Consider the following 23,765-nt stretch of genomic DNA (forward strand, 5'->3'; position numbering starts at 1 on the left):
CAGACATACAAATACACAGACAGACAGAGTGGCTTACCTCCATCAGTACCGACACAGCTGCATTGACTATGATGATAACGAGCAACGTGATTCGCCACTGGTAAGGGACACACACAATCTATGGGGGAGGGGGGGAGACACTATGTGATCTGACAGCCAATGACAGCACTCCCACAGAACATTACTCTGACCATGCCCACTAGATCCCTGGTCATTCTGTGTGTTACGCCGGCGCGTTATTCTGCACTCACCTCCAGTGCGTTATCAACGGCAGGAATAGGATACAGTAAGATGAGGAGCAGGAAGAAGTATAACCCAAAAGCCGACACCAGGAATGGCCCTGAAATAAAGGAATGGACATGCTCATGTTAACAAGTGCTGTCTCTTCCTGCTTCAGCGCTCAACACTCAAATCAGGTACCACAGTTTATGAAAAAGATAAATCCCTGTTAATATCAGTTAGATTACATCATCTGTTTATAAGCTGCAACATGTAATTCACCCTGGATAAATGGCTAAGCACTACCCATTATTAGAGCTGGATATTTACTAAAGCTTAACAGCAGTTGCCTAAGCAGGGTTCAAATCAGCTAACTCATTATGCAAATTCATTTGCGTAAGCACTGTAGCAGTGATATTATCAGTGTTCATCTGTAACCACTAATAAGACGGATAAGAAAGTGAGCAAGGAGCCTCTTACAGTTTTTGTAGCTTGGCTGCCTGAAAGGCTTCCCTTTGGAGAAGACAATGGCGACGATCAGGTACTGAAAGCAGGAGATGTAGAACAGAGTCGTGTTCTCGTAGTTTTTGATGTTTTTGTCACTGTGGTCGCCATGGTCAGTTGAGTTATGACCAGCTGAGACGTTGGACCTGGTCATATTACAGGCACTGAGGAACAGAGAGACCAGAAAAGGCAGAAACGGGTCAGAACCAGTTAAGGTCAGATGCGATTACTTACAAGATATACAGACTAATACCATCTAAACCAAGATGAATCATTACTGCTTGTTGATACAAGCAATATTACATTACATTACAGTCATTTAGCAGATGTTCTTATCCATATTTACGTCCATATAAAGATTTATGGATATTAACTGAGGCAACTGTGGGTTAAGTACCTTGCCCAAGGGTACAAGAGCAGTGCCCCTGCAGGGAATCAAACCAGCAACCTTTCAGTTACAAGCCCTGCTGCTTCCCACTATGCTACACTGCCGCCCCTATACACATACGCTGCACACAGGACAGCCTAGCGCCATCACATGCTTACTATTACTGAAGTGAATTTGGTTAAAAGACTCAACAGCGCATGTTTTATTTATGCAACCCCATTCTGAACATCACAGGAGATGCAACCCTCTTGCATCCACTCCATTACTCCCCTCTAGCAGACAGAACTGACAGGGTGACAACCCACACTGTTCATGGAAACCATTAGATCACTATCAGAACCTTCACTTTTCTGAAGGTAATGTTGCTCATCTAGTTTCTCCGCTGTTGGTGCCTCACTCACTCGGAGACAGGGGTCCACTTCTCGTACCAGCCCTGGCTCTGCACCCAGAGGAAGGAGAGCACCTGGAAGCCCAGGCACAGCAGGATCTGCGTGAGGACGGAGAACAGCAGCGGCCCAGAGATGAGGCTCACCGGGGGCCTCTGAGCCACCAGATCCTTCCAGGCCTGGTTCAGACTCACTGCACGCAAGCACAGTAATACACACATACAGGAATGGAAACCTCTGAACAGTGGAGTGCAGTGAGGATGGCTCAGTGGATGGGGGAGGGGGGGGGGCGAGGGTTCGTACTCACTGGTGAAGACGATGACCAGAATGATCGCGACATCGATGAAGAGGAACTGGAAGTCTCCCAGGTTGCTGAAGATCTGAAAAGGACATGTAGCTGCAGGTCACAATGAAACAGAGGGACTGTTTCCCCCCACCCCCTCCCCCAATCCTCATCTACAGTGACCTCAAATCACCAGCCAGACAGCAAGCCTGCAGACCGATGTTATACCCTGTAGCTCCACAAGCTGATCTGAGGCCAGTGTTGTAAAGGGGCTGCACAGAGACGCAGCACTTACAGAGTAGAGTAGGGTCACGCTGATGTACTGGATGATGCTGTACAGGGCCATGAACTTGAACACACAGAAGGAGGTGATGAGGGCCGCACGCCCCTCCCTGGAAAGAAACATTACATTACATTTATTTAGCAGAGTGACTTCCAGCACAAAAGATCAGAAGTATACCCATTCAAGGTGAATGCGCAACAGTGTCAGACCAGGCTAACAGCACTCCCAGACCAGTGAGTATGAGCGTAACACTATTCAAGCCCTACCACAAGTTAACTTGTGCAGCCTGACATCAGTAATCTTTGTGTCCACATCATCTGAATAATGCCAGGATAGAGACCAAGCCTGTCTTCAGCAGAGCCTAGCTGCAGCGAGATGGCGTATGGGCCCATGGCGCAGGTACCTGATGAGGCTGGGAACACAGGAGATGTTGGGGGTTCTGGAAGTGAAGGGGGAGGCAACAGAAGCTTCCAGTTCTGACAGGGAAATCCCACCATGAGCTCTTTTCAGTGCCTGGGGAGGGACAGGCGGGGGAATGGGGGATGGGGGACGGGGGCTGGGTTCATTTTATTTGCAAAATCCAGATATAAAGTGTAATTATGTCATTTTGCAAAAGATTACACTATATAGCATTGCATGCTCAGAAAGTATTACCAATAGCATTAAGTTAATGTAAACCATGGGTGAGCAACACAGTCCCCTGCTAGCTGCATGTTTAAAGTACACAGCTGTCTGAGATGGTCAAGTAAGCAGTGTTCCAACTCACCCCACAGTCGTTTGCTCCATCTCCACACATCCCCACAAAATAGCTGTGAATGAAAGAGGGGAACGCAGGCGTTCAGTGGTCAGCGGGAAGCGTCTGAGCTGATCTGAGATCAGTCTGAGCCGGGGTACTCACTCCACACTCTGCAGCACCTCCACCAGCTGTGTCTTCTGGTCGGGAGCCATGCGGGCGAACACTGTGCCGTGGAGGGCCAGCTTCACCCGAAACAGAAGGGACACGCCATCATCCACTGCACTCACATGCTAATGACGTCACACCCTGCATCACTCGCTGTGCAATCACAACTTAATGATGTCATATCCTGAATCTCCCACTGGAGTCGCATGCTAATGACATCACAGCCTTTGCTCAGAAGGCATCTCTATGACATCTTTTTCCTGGAGGATTAAGAGTATACATACAAATACAGTATAACAATAGCTATAAATAGTACAGCTATAGTATGCTTAACATACACTAATTTGATATACTATATACTACTAGTAAAGTAAAATATACAATATTTTGTATCAACTAACCTCTCCTCCACACTGATACTTAGTAATACAACATTATTTATACACACATATAATATGATGCAAAAGCCACCACATGGACAGGTTGTGTTGTATGTGTTCTTTTCAGTGTCTGTGCTGTTCCCTCTATCTGTGTTATTAATATTGTATGTGTTGTGTTTAGTGTTTGTGTTTTTTGTACTGTCTGTTATTGACGTATTTATTGTGTGTTGATTGTACTTTCTGTGCTGATGCTGTATGTGTAGTATTGAGCGTGTATGTTGATTTATGCATTGTATCATTTGTGTTGTTTAAGAAAAGAGGCGGAGCTTTCCTCTGACCTTCTGGACCAGATCCTGGAAGTGCTCAGTGATGACGGTGAAGGACCTGCCACTCATGGCAAAGTGGTACGTGTGCGGCAGAATCTGGCTGTCCTCCGGGTCACCCTCCTCCAGACCGATGTCCACCACCTGGGGGGACAAGTGCAGGCGGACAGGTAGGTTCCACAGGTGACTGCTACAGTTGGTATGTAAAAGACGGCAGCAACATGTCAACCCTAAATACAGTACTCTGTGCTACATTCCATCTGAACCTTCCCTCAACTAGTGGCCTAGTGGTTAGAATGCCTGCCATGATCCAAGAAGGCTGTGGATTCAATCCCCCGTGGATTGAGCTGTACCAAAGACTTTAAACTAGCGCCATACGCCTCTCTCTCATTTAAAACTAATATTCTTTTCTGAGAAACTTTGAGCCTGGGTTAGTTGCAGGGGATATAATGTTGTTGATCCCTAGCTAATTAGCTTGCAGGGAAAATGTTTTTCAGACTGGGTATATATTTTGTTGTTTACCATGGGTATTAATATTTGGTTCTGGTCTACATGGGGTGACATTATTTGTACCCGTGAAGATACTGTAATATTTACTCCAAACTATTTCACGTCACAGAAATCAGGATAAGCTTCAAACAAACAAGCTACTGTTTGCTATTTTTTGTCCACTTAGACATTTATAAACAACACATGTTTCTCTGTAGGGGTCAATCACAACTATTCATTGACTCTTTTCGCTTGTGTTGTATTGTACCTCACTTGTAAGTCGCTTTGGATAAAAGCGTCTGCCAAATGAATAAATGTAAATTCATTCCCTCTCAGTGATGGCAGGAAGAGTGGACTGGAAGGCTGCAGTATGAGGTATCGCCCACAAGAGGGCACTAACCTCAAAGTGGGCTCCCTTGTTTGCTTGCGTGGCGGGATTATCCGCATAGTGCCAGTCGATCCTGGCAGACCGGCCGTCCTTAGGGGGCACGGCGTTGGCGATGATAACCTTGTCCTGCGGGGGGATCATTCCACAATCTCGTGCCACAGATACTGCCGTCAGCATGTTATCACCTGCATGGAAATTTCACCTTGCGTCATACATTCAGCATCAATTATGGAGCAACTGCTGGCAGTATAAGAACGTAAATGATCCCCTATGTAGCATTGCGTAGATTTCCTCCATTGAACCAGGAACCTAATTTAATACAGTGATAAGAGGTTAAGTAAGCTGAGACTGAACTTTGGAACACCGGGGGGCTCCATGAACTTTGGAGCTTCTCCACAATCTGTAAAGTGAGTTTTTTATTACTACTTAATCATACAGACTTGACAAGATGAATCCCACAAACCCTGCTTCAACTCTGGACAAGTCTGTTCTAGCGTTCTTAAAAGACAGCAGCCTTGTGAATGATTGTTGCACATGCTTAGGTGGATACACTATGTTGCTGCTCTCTTCCATGGCTTGGTTGAGCAGCTGTGATCCCTGTTTAACTTGCTGAGCAAGGAGTTCCACAGTTAAGGAGGTCTAAAGATAGAATCTTTGGTTCAGCAGGGACTGTTGTCGACGTCAAGTGTATAGCGTTCCATATCTTGTCTTGGTCAGCCCTCTTTCCACTATGTGGCGACGTCACCATAAGGGCTCTCAACAGATAAAGCCAAGAGTTGTGTGGTCCAAGTGATCTGAGTGACACTGCCTAGCTCACCTGTGACCATGACGGTGCGAATGTTAGCACGTCGCAGGTCCTCCAGAACCCCTGGTGTCTCTGTTTTCAGTTTATTCTGCATGATGATCAGACCAAGGAAGTCCATTCTGGTCTCAATTTGATCCCTGGGAGGAGGAAAGAGGCAGGAAAGTATTCTGGTTAGCCCCCAAGTCTAAAAGGGACAAAGACACGGGATGATATCTTAGAAAGTCATAGTTCACACATTCTCAAACTGTCATATACATGGCTGAAAGTCTATTACAGATTAATGTAAAAAGCCAATAAAATTGCTCAATGTTGAAATTGTGTAAATGATAGAAAATCACCAATGGTTAGAATTCACTGCTGACTGATTATAGAAGTCACAGATGTAGTGTGAACAGATGTAGTTTTCAATGCCTAGTTTGTGTATATATAGTGAACTCTATTCAGCTAGCTCTTTGGCAGCTTTTTTACATGCTCAGACCTCTCTGGTTACAGAAAGCAATGCTTTCCCCGAGGACGGAGGGTGCAGACAGCACCTGTTGATGCTCTGCACTTTGTGCCAGGTGAGTTTGGACTCCAGACGCCTGTGGGCCAGGGCAATGACCCGAAACCCCTGCTTGGTGTAATCTTCCAGAACCTCAGAAAAATTCTCTGGCACTGCAAGAGGAGAGGTGAAGGGAGGTGACGACGAGACAGATAAGCTGAACATTCTGGAAAAGGATTTTTTTAAATTAATGTTCTTACTTCTAGGTAAAAGTTCACAGACTACCCAACTCTGCTGCAGTCAACTGAAATGCCAGAGGCTTTGCAGAACGACAAAACAAATGAAATTAGTTTTGGATAAATGCGGTCCCGCAAAACATGAGTGCAAGTGTGGACATTTTAAAAATAGATAGATTCATTGAGACAAGTGGCTATTGAGTCTCCATGCAGGGGAGGGGTAGCTGGAGAGAGGGAGAGAGAGAGAGAGAGAGAGACAGAAAGAGAGAAAGAGAAAGCATTTTTCAACCGCTCCACTGTAAGACCCAACACAAAGCCTGACCTGTTTCCTTCTTGCACAGGCTGACCACCACCTCTGGCGCCCCCTTGAGGTAGGCATCCATGCGCTTCTCGCCCAGCAGCCTGGCCACCACACTCATCCTCTGTAGCGCCGAGGAGAAGGGGAACTGGCGAACGATCCCGATGTCGTGGGACGACTGGGGACGACAACAACGCACAGAGAGTTTGCTCTGCTCGTCTCTGAAAACGCCACAAGGCAAGCCAGGAGTTACGCCGGCAGACTCACCGACAGCTCGCAGAGCTCCTGAAACACACCAGAGACAAAAAGCAGAGATCTATTAGCACATTTTGAAGAAAAAATAGTCTAGGATATTTATAATATGTTCTGGATGTCGTGCAAGAGGAAAATTTAAAAGAGAGACTCATACCACCACACAAGAATTAAAGCCACAACAACACACAAATGTAAGTAACATTCTCAGACTCAGAAACACAAAATGAAGAATACTTTTGACATTAGGTATGTATTCAGACAACCACAAGGGGGCAGCGCTGAGAAATGACAGTCAAGGGGGTGTAGACTGATAGGAAGTAGGGACAAGGAGCAGGGCAAGGCAGGACATGGGAAAAGTCAGGCACGTACTATATCCTGAGTGGAAGACACCACTGTCTCGGGAAGCAGCTGCCTGGGTGGCCTGACCACAGTGGGCATGATGCGGTTATGGAGGGAAGTTTCTTCCTCTGTGGGCTCTTCCAGAATCTGACGACAGAAAGCGGGATGTCAGATCAAACGGGGAGAAGCAGGAGAACCCACCCGCACACATGTGTTTGGTTCAGTGAGAGAGTATGTGTGAGTAAGTGAGAGTGGTTGTGTGTGTGCGTATGCCCTCTCTGTGTGAATGTGTGGCCATGCGGGACAGACGCAATGGGTTAGAGCTCCTGAGGTAGACTGGCCGGGGTAAATCAGATGCCCTGTTACACACCCAGCCTGTGGCTTCGAACATCTTGAGGTCCAGCGGGTCTCCAGACAGCACCCCCTCCAGTTTGGTCAGGGAATGGCAGGTGGCCATGCAGGATACAAACTGGGACTTCACCAGGGCCTCCCTGCACACCCTCTCCTCTGGAAGGAGAAAACTGGAAAGGCATAGGAAGAGTCAGAGCACTCCACATAGAGAGACGGAGAGAGGGAGAAATGGAGAGAGAGGGAGAAGGGGGAAGGGAGAGAAAGAGAAAAAAGTCAAGAATATTCTACACAGCAAAAGAGAGAGAGAGATGGGGATAACAGGACCAAACACAGAGTCTCACCTGCTGTTCTCCACCCTCTGAACCCCCCACAGATCCAAACCGTCTTCGGTCAGAGTGCCCGTCTGTGCAGAGGGAAAACCAGCATGATAGGAGTATAATAGTGCAATAACAGTGTAATAACAGAAATATAGAATATGATAATAACATGTAATAACATACATCCACTTTCAGTTTTATTCACACTAGGTTAATAAATCCTGACGTCAATGAGTTCAGACCCAGCATCCTTCCAGGTTGTGATCTATATTCATTTTAGCAAAGGACTTGATTCATGCGGCAGGTTTTTGTGTAATGAAAATGAGAGGCGGAGGTCCACATGGTTCCCAAAAGCTTCACGCAGAGAGACGAGCCTCTTAATGGAGGGGGAATCAATGGATTCAGCCAGCAGGCTGCACTGAGAACGTGCACACCTTGTCGAAGCAGACGAGGTTGAGCTGGCCGCAGATGTTGATCCTCTGCGGGCTGATGCAGAAGATGCCGGCGCGTTTGAGGCGCCGCTGGGCGTAGACGATGCCCGCCGTCATGGCGGCGGGAAGCGCCGGGGGAATCGTGATGGTGATGATGTCCAGGGACTCGATGATGATGGTTCTTGCAGGAACCTGTAGACAGAAGCAGGAGCATGCATGATTCCTAGGATGGGTTAGGCGGAATTCACACCTTCCATCATAGTGTTTGCTGCATGTGTCTGGCTACCTGGTTAAGGATGCTGAGGACTATGGTGTACAAGAAGCCGACCCCGGCCACGCCCACCAGGCAGAGCAGGAAGAGGTAGGCATCGTGGTACAGTTTGAAATCGGTGGGCTTCGGGTACAGGATGGAGCGCACCAGCTGCCCCTTCGCAGTGCTGAAACCTGAGAGGGCAAGAGCAACTATCACACACACACACACACACACATACATACATAAACCCAGATACATACACATACACAGACATGCACACAGATTCACACATGTACACACACAAACACACAGAAACATGCATGCACACACACACTCTCGCACATGCAGGCAGAGACAGAAATATACATGTACACTTCCACAAACCCCCACACACACAAATACAAAGTACACTCACATGCATATATTAACACACACATCTACTGACAGAATAATTTATGTGCTCTGAGCGCAATACTCTAACAGACTCTATAGCAGACTCCTAAATGCCATTCCCTAATTGTGTAGTTAGGTTTAACTCCAGGAGTATATAATCATTAGTCTCACTTTAGCGTGAAATGTTAATCAATAGCATTACTTCCATGAGAATGTTGCAGCTCTTCGTCATAAAGCAACATTCACTCAATGGCTATGAATCGTGTGAAAACTGAGAATACTGACCGGTCCTGACCACCACGGCCTTGACCAGTTCCCCTGTGTAGAAGCGCGTCTGGATGACCTGGGTGCCACAGAACAGCGTGTGTCTCTTATGCTCCTCAATGCTGTAGACGCCAGCACCCTCCACCCCTTTCTCGTCCTCTCCCGGGTTGGGCAGGTTGGTCTTGGTGACGGGCACACTCTCACCTGAGGGGAAACATTGTGCTGAGCACAGCCTGCCTCACGTTACAGCATAGGAACCCAGCGCTACTGTAATAGGGACCCAGCATTCCAACCCACAGGGGCAGCAGTGTAGCATAGGGGTTAAGGAGCAGAGCTCGTAACCAAAAGGTTGCTGGTTCTGGTTACTGGTGCTGCACCTTTGGGCAAGGTACTTAACCCACAATTGCCCCATAAATATCCAGCTGTATAAATGGACAACATTGTAAAAAAAAAAACTGTAACTGTAAGCCTGGATAAGGGCATCTGCTACATGACAATAATGTAGTGTAATGTACTGCATAGGGATTCAGCACAGCCAGCCAGAGCCAGAGTTCCAGCACAGGGACTGCGCTTTCTTGTTCTTTCTACCACAGTGACCAGAGTCCCTTCCAGCTCAAGGACCTGGCACAATCAGGTGACAGGTTATAGTGTCTTGGCAACACAATGGGACACAAAGGCTAATAAAAGGCTATAAAAATTATACTATAAAATCTCTAAATGTGCCAGGGTGTGGCTGTTTTGACACAAGACAGGTCTGTGTGTTGTGTGTTTGACCTCTCTGTACCTTCAGTGTGTTGTAAAAGACAAGAGTCCAGCCCTCTCACCTGTGAGCATGCTCTCGTTAACAATGCAGGTGCCGCTGACCAGCACAGCATCGCAAGGCATGATGGTCCCATTGGCAGGGATGATGAGGACATCCCCGGGGACCAGGTCTGTGGACAGGGCCTCCTCCACCTCTGTGGAGAGGGAGCACAGGTGGGCGGTCTTAGAGGGGGGGCTGGAGGAAGAGTCCAGCTGGGGTCAGTTATGGGGGAATGGGGTTTGGGGTGGAGTCAGGGTGTGACCAGAAATGGATTGGTGGGGTTAGGTGTGGTCAGAGATGGGTAGGTGGAGTCAGGAGAGGGGAGTGGGATTAGTATAGAGGAATCTCACATCAATTTTACTACTATCCCACTGATTATCACCCAAAGAGGCCAATGTAACTGAACAGCTCTTGCTTAATGTTGCAGCTTTGGCTGGTCTTAATGAAACTACAGCTCCTTTCTGACATACCGTTATTGGGTCTGCAGGTGGAAACTCGTACCACGCTGTGAGAAGCCACCATGTCATGCAGCATAACGTATTGCTGAAATTAAAGGGAGACATGTATTTCAGAAGAGCAAGAACTCAACTGTTCCCAGCCTCTCACTACTTTATTGTCCTTTTTGCCCTCTAGTGGTTGTGTGTCATTACTGCTGTTCACTGCTGCAGGAGCATTTAATTAATAGACAAAAGCTTTATAGAAAAAATACTTCAGATATAAAATACATTCTTCCTATGAGAACTGGATTTTTCAATGGTAAAAAACAACTGCGTGAAATAAGAACATGGTAACATACATTCAATCAATTTATCTCAGATCCTTCCAACTTTAAGGCAAATGGTAAATGGTAAATGGACTGCATTTATATAGCGCTTTTCTACTCATTTGAGTACTCAAAGCACTTTACAGTTATATGCCTCACATCTACCTACCAGTGGCAGAGGCTGCTATACAGGCTTACCAACTGGCCACTGGGAGCTGTTGGGGGTTCAGTGTCTTGCTCAAGGACACTTCGACACTCTGCCAGGATGAGCCAGATTCAAACCAGGGACCTTCCAATCCCCAGTTGACTGCTCTACCTCCTGAGCCACTGTCGCCCCCAAATGTAGCATGTACCACGAGGTGAACCTTGGGCAGAAAGACAGAGCCTGACTGGTCAGTGCCATCTTGAGGTCAGTGCTCTGGCTCACCTTTCTGATGGTGTACAAAGAGGTAGCGATTGATATGACAGACATGAGGACGATGGCGGAGGCGTAATAGTAGTATTCGTCAGCACTCCAGAGGATGATGCTGAAGAGCTGGAAGATGTAGAACGGGTTCAGGACCTGGGAAACAGAAAGCCAACATGCATGTACTGCATTTAAATAGTATAATATCGTATCCTCAAAAGCTTTTTTGGCCTTATATTCCACCTCTTTCACTGTCATTTATTTTATGGGTTACAGCAGTATAACATTTCACAAGTGCTCAGGTTATTGGAATTATACATCATATGACCTACCTCTTTAATTAGCAGCTTGAAAATTGAGGGCACTTTAACTTCGATTTCATTCACTCCAAAAAACAGTCTCCTATAAAAAATAATAATAAAGACAAGTTAGAACTACACAATGCTATAATTTATTCCTCACAGAAAATCGTAATAGTACCCATATTATTATAAGTATTTATAAGTAGTTATTCTTATTGATAATAATAATAATTCACTTAGCAAATGCCCTTATCCAGAGTGCCCTTACCTAACATGTATATTGTCCATGTATACAGTTGGATGTTCTGGATATTCTATAAGCAATTCAGATTAAGTGCCTTACTTATGGATGCAATCGCAATACCTCACCTTGGAATTGAAACTGCAACCTTTGCTAATTACCACTAAACCACACAGCTGCCCTGCTCCTTACCACTACACCACACTACTGCCTCGCTTCGTACTACTATACCACACTGCTGCCCTGCTCCTTACCCCTACACCACACTGTTGCCCTGCTCCTTACCCCTACACCACACTGTTGCCCTGCTCCTTACCCCTACACTACACTGCTGCCCTGCTCCTTACCCCTACACCACACTGCTGCCCTGCTCCTTACCGCAAGACCACACTACTATCTTGACCGTTGGTGCTGCACCAGCCCTCTTATTGGGCATGCCTACCTGTGGTGCTGCTGATCAGAGATCAGTGCTGTGCTGTGTTCTGTGTGGGTTTTCCCCCTCTTGTTGGGCATGCGTACCTGTGGTTCTGCTGATCTGGGGTCAATCCGCTGCTGTGGTGTGCATGGATGGAGGAACAGGTCACCTCTAGGTCCTCCAAGCCTCTGTAACAACAGCAAAGAGAGTAGGTGAGAGGTCAGGTCACACACAATTGTCACTTCAGTCATGACTGCTTCACTCCCAACAGTATTTCCCACAATGCACTGCTGTGCAATGGCTTCTGCTTTTGTCACAAAGGTGAACAAATATAGATGCAGAGCACATGGGGCAAATTTTTCTTTAAAAGGGTCAAGTGAATCACAGAATGGTCACAACTGATTGGATTAGGTGTTTAAAATGTTCAGAAAATATATAGCTATGTGTAGAGTGTTTGCTCAAAAAGTGACCTGATTGAAGAGAATAGAACAGAACTCTTACTTTAACACTTCAAAATTCTGGATCATATCATTCCAGTAGTATTTTGTGCTGTGGAGTGAGAAATAGCGAATCTAAGAAGAAAAGAAATACAGAAGAAAAAACTGTTTTAACGTAAAGCAAATGAGCAAATGGAGGTACAATTCACTTTCACTAGACCACCAGTGTGACGGTCTGGAAACAGGCTGCAGGTCCAACATGGGAAAAATGGTTGTCCACTACATGCTGCTTAGCTGAAAGCCAGAGGGAAGGTCAGCCCACCAGCAGGGGGTGCAACACGCAGCAGCAGACACACAAAGACTTCTCTGACAGGGTGCCATAGAGGTGAAGGTCTATAGCGCCTCTCCACCTGTATCTCAGTCTGCAGGCTTTCCTGACAAAGCCCACTAAAGTGGAATCGCTGAGTGGTTCTCTCTAGCAGAAACAGTTCCTCACTCAAAGAGAAAAAAAAATCTGCACTGGCCACAGCATGTTTCACACAGACACAAGAAGAAGGCCACTCACAGTTTAATTTACAGTAAGAGACAGACACAAGGAAAATGCATGTGCAGTATAACTGTGTTTTCCAGATGGTAATTTCTGCTTCAGGAAAAAGATGACCAACGGAGTGAAACTGCAGAGAGAGTTAGTCTCTAAAGCCCCTCATCTTCCTACCCATTTACACTATATCAGTCCTCAGCTCTGCACTGTTATCTTCTGACAGCATATACAAACACAGTGTCTCTGTGAATGTGTGCAGTGTGTGGTGTGTGGTGTGTGAGCGTGTGAAGTGTGTTTAGTGTATCTGTCTGTGGCATGTGTGTATGTTGAGTGTGTGTGTGTGGTGCATGTGTGGTGTGTGTGTGTGTGTGTGGGAATGTGAGGTGTGTTTGGTGTATGTGCATGTGGTATGTATGTTGAGTGCGTGTGTGCGTGCGTGTGGGCATGTGAGGTGTGTTTGGTGTATATGCATGTGACGTGTATGTTGAGCGCGTGTGGTGTGTGTGTGTGTGTGTGTGTCTTTGTGCACATCGTACCTGTACAGGCTGGTTCTCGACACACTTCCTGAGGGCATCATGGGGTGGGCTGTGCGGGGTGTGGCCGTTAGCCACAGATGAGGAGGTCTGGGGGTCCAGGCTGTGGAAGGGGTTGTTCCCTGAGGTCAGCATCACCCGTACCTTGGCCCTGAACCACCGTTTGAACTCGTCCTGAAACACATGGCATGGCATCACGCTACATCACAGTGTCCTTACTCCTCCTCCTCTTCCACACTCTGTCCCTCTGACACCAAGGCCCATTTTCTTACGGATCTCCAGATGACTTGGCCAGCTATGACTGACTCACACCCGCAGGGCAGGACGTACCGTGGATCGGAGCAGCAGGATCTCCGCCTCCCTCACAGTGGTACGGGTGCAGGTGCCCTTCACACTCCACTCAGGCATCCAGTACAGGAGCAGCAGCAGGAAGCCGCCGGTGCAGACCACACCCACAACCACCAGCGCCAGCTTCCAATGGCACAGCCTATACCCAGACACCTCCTGCAGGGATCAGCATGACACGGAATGGCACGGCACAGGACAGAACAGTTCACGGAGGCATACCCCTCTCATGTCTTCCAGTCATTATCCTACTTTCAGTTCAAAGGTTCAATGCACACAATGTTAGGGAAAAGACTACCACCGCTTAAGTGAAACATACTACAACTCTCAAAAGTAGAACAGAAAAAAATGCCCAGTTTTCCCTCTAGATATACAGTAAGATCCTGTTCCATTCGGTGGGCAGTGTGTTCAATTGCGTGAAAACTGGCCAAACTGCAGTAATGTCTGTGGAATGACAGTAATGTCTATGGAACCGAAGTAATGGCCATGGATCTGCAGTAATGTCTGTGGAAGTGGACTAATGTCTCCCACACTAGCACAGACAGCAGTGCCACTCACCATTTCATCCTCCAGGCCTCTGTTCACTATCTTCAGCTCTTCCTTCTCCATCCTTGTACCCTGCAGCCCCACTGAAAGCACAGGAGACACATGCTTTTACCGAGCTCTAAGAAAACTGCTTTTATCAGTATTACCTGATAGTGCTCATCCTGCCTGCTGGACAAGGCCTGAATGCTCACAGCAAAAACCTCAAAGCCTTCAGTAAAAAAGCCAAATGAACAGTTTCATTACCTCATGTTCTCACTGAATATTTTACACTGAAAACCACCCACCCACTGATGCACACAGACACACACAGACACACACACAAACACATGCACAAAGTGAGCAAACCCCACAGGTTTCAGCAGGAACCACTTCAGGCCATATTTTATGATGTGGAAGGTGTGGCCGGGGAGATTACCTGCCTGTGCTTGCTGGCACCGACTACTGTCAGATTGGTTTACAGATGCACTGGGAACAGACAGTGCATTTGTACATCTCCACAGACTGCAGGGGACACCACAGGATGTGCCAATACTGGCAAAGCCCCAGTGAAACAGCTTCTCTCTACAGAGGCATTGTGGGAAGAATGCCCTTTCCTCCACTTCCAGTTATCTCCTAAGGGAGGCCTTGCATGAGGAAAGTATTCCCTTTTTTTCTTGATGTAATTAAAACAGACAACTCAAATTTCAGAGCTCTAATTATCTGACAGCACACCGACCGGGCACAGAGCTGATGATAATGTGAACTGTGGTCAGGCCCTCTGTTATCAATGTAAAAGTGCAGACTGACTGACTGCTCTAGGAATGAACGGAGGGCTCTGCCTTGGTGCCCTACAGAGCACAGATGCCTGTACGGATCCACTAGCTCCTACAGTCCTCAGATTCTGTTACCAAAATGAATTTAAAATACCTACTCTAAGAAAAGATGTGTTTTCACCTCCTAGGTACAGTATTTAAAGTGAAACTTTTGGTCAACAAAAACTCAACACCTTAGGCATATTTGGTACATAACAGGACCAACCTTCATCTTATATGGAAGTGAAATGTGCACAACCTCTGGTACATTAGTGTTAAATGGGTATACTGTATGTGAGCACACTCATTACTCATGGCTTACATATGCAGTGCATTTCAGGTGTGGCTGACACAGACAGCATACACAGGAGTAGGCCGTGTTCACTGCAGCTTTAAGACAAAAATCCAAATTACACACACAAATCCAAATTAATTCACAACAACTGATTAATCAACCCACTGATTCACAAAGAATCAAAATTTCCAATATATATTTTCAAAATTTAAATAAAGATCTATTCAAATAACAATGCTACTTTTATGACTTCTCTGGAAAAAAAAACCTGGCAAGTTAAAAGGAATCATTCCAAAAAATAAAATGCATCCTTCATTGATAATCTGTTGCAGGGCTGTTGCAATAATCATATAATCACGTGATCGAGATTATAGGGCTAGAAGGTGTTCAGTTCATACGTTCACACGTTGATTGATTTTTGTTTTTCATGGTTTGTACCCTTCCTTTTCCGTATCAATTTTCAAATCAAGGTAAATGTGTTTGTACATTTTCTGTACATTGTCAAAGTGTTGTCTGCTATCTACTCTTTCGCTGTTGTAGGTCTGTAACAGTTTTAGATAAAGCTATTTATCTCTGCACAGTGAGAAGTGGCATAGTGATGAAATGTTCTTTAAGAGTGTGAGTGTTCATAGACACTCTTTTACTGACTTTACCATGAGAATGTAGAACAATGAGCAACAATTAACAACAAGTTAGTGTTTCTTGCTTGGAATCTCACCAGTGAGGAGGAGTAGGATGGGATATTGTTGTGAAAGACTGGGAAATTGCCCATTTTGGCCATTGCATGTTGTGTGTTTTTTGTTACTTTTTTATTTCTATTATTTCTATTTCTATTATTTCAATAGGCTTAGACCATTTAAGTTTTTATTTATGTCATAACTACCCCTTCTGCAATATATTTGTTTACAAAGCCTAGAAGGCACACTCAAGTGTGTTCATTGTCAATAAATGGCTCTTCATTAAAGACATATCTGGATGTGTGTTATTATAGTATTATTAATAAGACTTAAACTATAATAGAAGTATACAAGTGAAAAAGGACAATTCAACTATCTGTGTAACAATTAATCGTCAACCAAAATTTCCGACACAGCCCTAGAGATAATAACTAAGAACCATTGCACAATGCACAGCAGTCAAAAGTCCAGTCCCTCTCCCTGAACAGGGGGCCCCACCCCCAACACACACCCACCCCCTTTCTGCCCTGCTGTACCCCTGGGCTGACACAAACCGCCCCACCCACTCCAGAGAGACAGCTTCATACCGGCAGGAACGGAGGCATGGAGTTCTTTTTGGTAGGGTGTGACAGACAAAATTGTAGTTAAGAGGGAGCATTTTTTGTCAGGGTGTAACAAAGACAAATCTATAGTTGTGAGGCAGCGAATTCTGGCAGGGTGTGGTAAATGCACAAGCTTTTTGACGGGGTGTGATGGAGATAGAAGCCTGGTGTTCTCCTACTTGGACCATTGCATCCCCCTCCTCGCTGGCCTCCCTGGACATGCAATCAGACCCCTGTAATTTATCCAGAGTGCTGCTTCTCAGCTGGTCCGCTGTGTCCCCAAATTTCCCCATGTCTTACCCTCTTTGATCTCCAACTGGCTACCGATGATGGCTCTCCTTTTCAAAATGCTAGTGTTAACCTACATTAAGGTGAGGGTAACAGCTCTCCTCTATCAATGGTCATACCCTATACATCATCTTCCCGTAGCAGTTATGACAGCCGAGTGGTTGGCCATCTTCCACTGCAGACTGAAGACTTAAGTCTTTCATGTGCCTTTATTACATGCACTTTGTACTCTTGGTTTATAAGGTTTTCAGGATAAGAGCTTTTGCCAAGCCGCAACATGTAAAATGTACACTGACAACTGTGGGAGAGCACTATTTTGGCAGGGGTGCACTGAGTCGCGGTAGGCTTCGAAAGAATACGCCCAGGGACTATTAGGGACCCCAGCTTGAACCCTGAGCTGAAGCCGAGGCCACTGAGCTCACAGCTCTCATCTCCTGGGCTGAAAGAAAACACACTAAACAGGATGACATATATAGGGTATTTTTTTCCAAGGGTAGACACTAAGTGCATCTACTTGTTTGTGTGTATGCACACTATGGAAAAACTGGCAAAAACAGGACACCATTTTTGCATTTTTTTAGTCTTCAGTGCCTTCTGAAGATAACAGCAAAAAACGCAAACAGCTGCAAGTTCATGCTGGCTGTCCTTTGCCCCCAGATATACAGATTTATGGCCTTCAATTGTGAGGCTAGGCCAGGCCAACTACCTCTGAACAACACAGCCATGCATCAGAAATCACAACCCAGTGACAACCTGTGCCAGCAGCCCAATTAGCAAAGTCTCAGCACACTCATAAGTCTAGCTGCAGTTTGGAGTCTACTGTTGTTCCTGTATTGTCCTCCAGCACCATTCAGGTCTATGAAAGCACAGCAGGGACTCATTGGTCTACTGTCTCAAGGTTAGCTGAACAGGCTGCTGGTTAATACCTAATCCTGGTGCATGCCTGCCCATATGCGTTTGGTTGCGTAGTTCCATCCACCTCAATGACTGAAGCTATCATTTAAATTCATGTCAAATGATTGTGGTAAGTTAGATTTAAAAGCTGAGATATGTAGTATAAATTATTTCACATATTATTCAGTAACTTCCAATAGGTCATTATGTTTAACCCACTACACTCACACACACCCCTAGAAAATGTGATATCTGATATTTGATTATGCATTATGTTCAATGCCCTTTGTGTAAGGCCCTTTTGCAATTGCTAGTGTGGCTGTAGTTGCCTTTAAGAGAAGGTGATCCTGCCATGGCATTGCTCAGCTGGATCACGTGAATGGTCCATTTCCTTTCTTGCTTTATCAATGAACACTCATTCATATTCAGGCAGTGCTGTGGTGACGGCTTTCCTTCTCAGAATCTGTACAGTACAGCAGAGACCACAGTATTACACCAAATGTTGGCCTTGGCCTCGACATCATTCAGTCACATGCTAACATCCAAGCCGCCACCCTCAGCCATTCCCATGAGTCTTTGCTCTGTCTGTGCGCTGTGCTATTTCACACACTAACAGACCTCCACCAAACAGCACCTGATTAAATCCTAGAACTTTCCATTAAATGCACTTTGGGGAATTACTGACATCTTTGTCATCAGACACATGTAAACAATTTTTTTTCACTGATCAGCCATGGCAGCTATCTGCCAGTGATATCCTCCTCAAGTATCATTAATCTGACCATAAAGCCTACTGTTGCGAGCACAATTTTATGAATTATTGTGGAAAACTGGCAGCTAGTCCACATTGAGTCAAACTGTGGAGAGAAGTTCTGCCAAGAAGCAGTTTTTCACATGTAGCATTCAAACCATAGCCATTTCCTTCTGATGAATCACTTAGCTGGTAAACGAGGTAAGAGAAATGTGTTTAGTTTCACACTCTTAAAAGCCATCCCTTAGTGGACTATCTCCTTTCAAGAGCGCCTCTGTTGCAGAATGCTCTTGCTAGTCCTCCTCTTTGGGAACGGGGGTAAACGAAAGCCTCAGATTCACTTTAGTTCACATTAACCTGTATCTGTGTTCAGGACACAAAACCCATGGGCAGCAGGCCATGGGACTTAGCATTTTAAAATGTTCTTAGTTGCATCTTTACAGAATTGACAGTAAGTCCTTTATTGGAATAAAAAAAAAAAGCTTCCTATCTGCATTAGTCCTGCAACCTGAGGAGGATTGTTTAATAAAATCCGTGCCACCTTAAAGATGCTGTCACTGTTTCCAAAACCAGGGTACATAACCCATCTCCACTCATATCATTAAACTCTGCAGTACTACACATCTGGGGCCAATAAAAGATAACGTACGTTTTATCAGCGTGTATACTCACTACGATACAACAACACTTTGGACGGCATCCAAAACAGCTGTGACGTGTCAGCGTTACGTTCTGCATAAGTCACTGCGTAAATGTACCGCAGGATGTGAATTACACCGCTGCATAGACATTCCCTGTCACAGCCAAGCAAGAAGGAATAACAGGAATGAGTCTGCAGTGGCCATCCTCTTTAAGAAATGGAATTACATGTAGGAACATGGATCTCTCCGCTTCTTATCATCATACATGGGGCAGATTGGACCTCCCTGCCTGGGTGGTGCTCTCATGAGAGCACTGTCTTTCAAGGAAATTCCTGGAAAGAAGCTAGCCCTCCATCTTCTCCAGTCAAAGTGATGACAATAAAATATTGAACAATGTTTGTGGCATGCAATGAAGTTGTTTTCATTTTGTATTTCAGTTTCACGAAGTGGACTATTGTACTAACTGCAAACAGTTCTACTGACATTGAGGGTGCTAGGTCAATGGTATGTTTTCAGTTGAAAATGTTTAACTTTCGATTTCAAGCTTCAGTCATACTTCATTTGACTATCCATTTTGATTGGGTCCTTGATATTTATAACTTTGTGTTTTCAAGGCTGAATTGCATTGTACTGTACAACTCCTGTGTGCAGTTTTTGCATATCTTTTTAAGTTCTGTAATTGTTACTGTCATAACAGAGCCAAGAACAATTAGGCCTGGTTCACACCAGCTGAACTGGAAGTTATTCATATAGTATGTCAGTATTCATTGTAGTGAAGAATTTCCTAGTGAATTTCCAAATACAGACTTGCTGGTGCTGAACAGGGAAAAAAGTCAAAAGTTCAGCCTGATGAAATTGACGGTTTGGGGACTTTTTAATAACACAAAAAGCACAAAGGGTGGCCTTTACGCTGAGCAAGAAGCCACAATTTAATCAGACTTTCAGAAAAACAAAAACTGTCTTTGACTTCCTTTCATTCCATGGCTAATCGCTCACTCAGTTTTGGCCAGCTCCTCTAGAGGGTACTGTTACCATTAGCAGTACCTGTCAATAGGCAGATTATCCATAGCATCCACAGCCACTGCGGTAAGCTCCAGCGCTGCTGGACAAATCATCAGCAAGATCTTCCATCTCCAGCAGAAATCTACAGCACACGGCACACTCTTCTGAGTGAAGATAAAGGTCTGATTGTACTATCCTAAGCAGTACATTAGCTGCATCTTGTTTGGCAGCATCGGAAAAACACAGAGCCTTGTTTAAGGTCATGTGACAGCTTGGACAGCTGCTGATTGGCCCATAGTGTGGCCTCCTTCTACTGTCAGCAGCTGGATCTGATCCATGTTCCTTCACATGTAAACTGCCATGATAAATTTGATGATAACCATCTTTCTTGAGCTTTTGTTGCGGGAAGTGTTTAAAAAAAAAAGGTGAATGATCTATCAAAGATGTGGCATTGTTTTACAATCCCAGAATCCATTTTATAGGTGCTGAATGATACCTCTGACTGGGTGAGGTCCACAATAGATTTGATGTAATCTCCATGCTAGCCAGAGTTGGGTGACCTGTCACAATGCAACAGGCATAGTGAGGTATAGATGGATTAATACATAAACAGACTGATATCTACAATTTCTGCTGCAATGAGGCCTGTTATGAAAAAATCTAGTCCTGAAGCATCATATTAGGATTTTCAGCCATCCTCCCAACAACACAAAGCATGCACAAAACATTTTCTCTCAATTATAGTAAACTTTCATCAATTTTGAGCTGATCATATACAAATATGCATGCATTCTGATGTGTAGCTGATCTGCAGCTGGCTTAAAGTGCACAGGGTCTGGGGCATGAACATTCACTAGTTTATATTAAAACTAGTGTTTATACATCACTCACACATTACCAGGAGCTCCACATTCTATAAGAATCCATAGAACAAATAAGAATTCAAGGGAATGCTTTTGGTTGTACTGTACCAGGCATACCCAAAGTATGTGGCCTTCACTCGACTGATTTGCAAATACATATTGAACAAGATACTTTCCATGGGTTTCAGTAGCAAAGAACCTTCAAGGCCCTTTCAGATAAGAGGCTGAACATCCTATAATGACAAGTTACAAGAAGCGCAACAAAGAAGTCAGCTCTTGCAGCATCCTGTTTAAAAATCTCCAAGCTGCTTACCATGTCCTTACTTGCTTGATTTAAGTCAATTGAAACCTTCTGTACTACACTGTAATAGGATTTAGCATTCCATTGCAAGAATGGAAATTTTGACAGGGTAATACCCTGGTTACAGTTATGTGCTGTTACTGTTCTAATGTGTTTTGTCAACCAAACTGTAGTGCTTCTGCTGAACATTTTGTTACAGTACAGATGCTGTTGTTAAATGACGAGGCAGGGAAAACTGTGAGTTCCACTCCAGCAGTGATGCCTTCAGATGATAAAAAAGAGCAAACCATAGCAGTGTCTTTTGATACAACATGATTTTTCCATTGCCCACTCAGAAGTGATCATTTTGAGATGAAGCAAAACACATCTGAAATAAAGGTATCACTCTATATTCCAGAATTCAGTTCCAGATTTGTGGGAAATTCCAGTGCAGGTAACATTGGAATTATTAATTATTATTATTACTGTTGTTGTTGTTTTGTTGTTGTTGTTGTTGTTGTTTCAAATACAGATATTTTAAATGTGAAGACTGAGGACTGCTTGATTCATTGATGAGAATTATATCCAGTCCATATCCAATACTGAACATTCTTTCAGGAGGCGATCTCATCTTTAACCAACCTACAGCTAGCTATTCACTCCAGCTACACCCACAACATATCAGTACCGGTAACAAAAATGCTTTAGGTATACAAAAAGTGACACATCAAATCATGGAGTGCTGAAAGCATTTGCATCTGTAACAAAAGCACTCGAAGTGCTCTAACCAAAAATAAGATGCCAAGTGCAAAACTGTTCAAGTCTGGCTATTCACCGTGTGACCATACGTATTGTGTGACCATACCATGTCTTAATTTTGTTTGTTCAAACGAGGTTGCGTCGTACAGAAGTAAGCTACACATTTGTAAGGGATGACCCCACTGTCGTTGTGGTTGTTTTCTGTAGGACACTCCGAAAAGGACAGAACTCGGTAATGTAAAGGTGTGACAGACATCGACGCCTTAATGTTAAAATACTTCGCCAGGATGGAATTCGGAACAAGTCAGGTCATGTAAATAGCCAACACGCACAGCTTTCGGAGAAATGAACACCGTACCGAACCCCCAACACGTAGTCAATGTGACTTCGCCTTAAGTCGGTAGACAAAGTCTGCAGAAAATTTTCTGACAATTGCCACAGCTCTAACACAAAAAAAAAACCCACATAGCACGACAATACTCTGTATAGCTTGCTAATTAGCGAATATGTCTATATGACGTGAACAGGAGCGCCTAAAAAGGATCTGAAATATTAAAGGTGAGTAAGAAGTCAACGGACACTGTCAATTACCTTCAACTTTCAAGCCACAAAGTATTACTAACAAGCGAGTTAGCCAGCTGATTGTCATATATAAACATTTCATTTAAACACTCAAAATTAGATATTTACAATGCTGATCAGGCGATTGAATGTTATGAGCCTATGAGCAAGCTATCTTAAGTTCTTTAAGCCATTAGTTTCAAATAAAGTCATTTAACGTTAGATAGGTCGCAAGCCAGGGACTTGAGAAACAACGGAATCGTCCTTTTCCGTGACATGAGCGCACAGCTAACTACATTCACAAGCATGCTCAGTTTTAACTGACAGTACAACCACACACATGTGGTCCTGGTTGACAGTCAAAAAAACAAACAGCAACTCACCTCCAGTACTCGTTGTGTATCACCTGGGAGTCATTTCTAGGGTGCGGGTCGTTTCGGTAGAAGGACGTTTTTTGGAAGAACTGGAGCAATGGGGACCGCTGCACGACATACGCTACAGGCGGCGTGTGCAGTGTTGATAACTTCCAACCAGACCAACCCAGAGCAAAGAATCTTCTGCCCACTGATTGCATGTATCTGGCTGGTCACCACATTGGGAGGAAGTGAGGACCAGGATGTGAGGTCATTGGGCACCCAAATAAGGAGAAATTGTTTTTTCTTTTCTTCCCCCCATGTGAGAATTCAGTAATTATCATCGTCCATCAGTTTGAGTACTGTCATTGCACTTGGAGTTGATATATTTTTTTTTTTTTGTAGTTAATTGCATATTGCATTAATAATGTATTCGTTATAATATCATTTTTTATCATTATTTTTATGCGCGGCACTGTGCGTTGGGCACTTAGGAATGGTGTGGTAAATTTGAAGTAGATACTTGATTTAGATATCTGCAATTTTCTGCATGAATCCGATGCAAGTTAAAGCGATGTTCATCCAATCCTTCTCTTCCAAACTGGTATGTTATGTCAATATGCCATCATTATACCAATAACGTCATTAGAGCAAAATAAGTGTCATTGATATCAGTTTCAGCTGGAGCAAGCTAAATGCCGTGATCCAGT

At 44.6% G+C, this 23,765-nt stretch overlaps 1 protein-coding gene across 4 annotated transcripts in view; it reads right to left on the bottom strand.

Moving 5' to 3' along the window:
• The window catches only part of LOC118795341 (probable cation-transporting ATPase 13A3), a 28,242-nt gene extending 4,949 nt beyond the window's left edge, over positions 1-23,293 (bottom strand). For 2 of the 4 annotated variants that reach the window (XM_036553762.1, XM_036553765.1), the window contains exons 1-31: positions 23,086-23,293; positions 14,311-14,381; positions 13,738-13,911; positions 13,411-13,581; positions 12,398-12,468; positions 12,001-12,084; positions 11,271-11,340; positions 10,960-11,094; positions 10,240-10,312; positions 9,792-9,923; positions 8,989-9,171; positions 8,344-8,501; positions 8,061-8,249; positions 7,651-7,712; positions 7,329-7,479; positions 6,989-7,105; positions 6,632-6,649; positions 6,389-6,542; positions 5,883-6,003; positions 5,362-5,486; positions 4,557-4,729; positions 3,683-3,811; positions 2,962-3,041; positions 2,830-2,872; positions 2,467-2,576; positions 2,076-2,172; positions 1,805-1,877; positions 1,513-1,690; positions 700-887; positions 252-340; positions 38-118 (exon numbers count right to left, since the gene is read on the bottom strand). In XM_036553762.1, the coding sequence (XP_036409655.1) occupies positions 38-118; positions 252-340; positions 700-887; positions 1,513-1,690; positions 1,805-1,877; positions 2,076-2,172; positions 2,467-2,576; positions 2,830-2,872; positions 2,962-3,041; positions 3,683-3,811; positions 4,557-4,729; positions 5,362-5,486; positions 5,883-6,003; positions 6,389-6,542; positions 6,632-6,649; positions 6,989-7,105; positions 7,329-7,479; positions 7,651-7,712; positions 8,061-8,249; positions 8,344-8,501; positions 8,989-9,171; positions 9,792-9,923; positions 10,240-10,312; positions 10,960-11,094; positions 11,271-11,340; positions 12,001-12,084; positions 12,398-12,468; positions 13,411-13,581; positions 13,738-13,911; positions 14,311-14,361 (3,480 nt within the window). In that variant the 5' untranslated portion in view covers positions 14,362-14,381; positions 23,086-23,293. Of the gene's footprint in view, positions 1-37; positions 119-251; positions 341-699; positions 888-1,512; positions 1,691-1,804; positions 1,878-2,075; positions 2,173-2,466; positions 2,577-2,829; positions 2,873-2,961; positions 3,042-3,682; positions 3,812-4,556; positions 4,730-5,361; positions 5,487-5,882; positions 6,004-6,388; positions 6,543-6,631; positions 6,650-6,988; positions 7,106-7,328; positions 7,480-7,650; positions 7,713-8,060; positions 8,250-8,343; positions 8,502-8,988; positions 9,172-9,791; positions 9,924-10,239; positions 10,313-10,959; positions 11,095-11,270; positions 11,341-12,000; positions 12,085-12,397; positions 12,469-13,410; positions 13,582-13,737; positions 13,912-14,310; positions 14,382-23,085 lie in introns of those variants that run through there. The other 2 variants (XM_036553764.1, XM_036553763.1) reach the window with 2 other exon arrangements.
• Between the last annotated feature and the right edge of the window lie 472 nt (positions 23,294-23,765).

This window comes from Megalops cyprinoides, chromosome 20, assembly GCF_013368585.1.
Source record: "Megalops cyprinoides isolate fMegCyp1 chromosome 20, fMegCyp1.pri, whole genome shotgun sequence".
NCBI lineage: Eukaryota > Metazoa > Chordata > Actinopteri > Elopiformes > Megalopidae > Megalops > Megalops cyprinoides.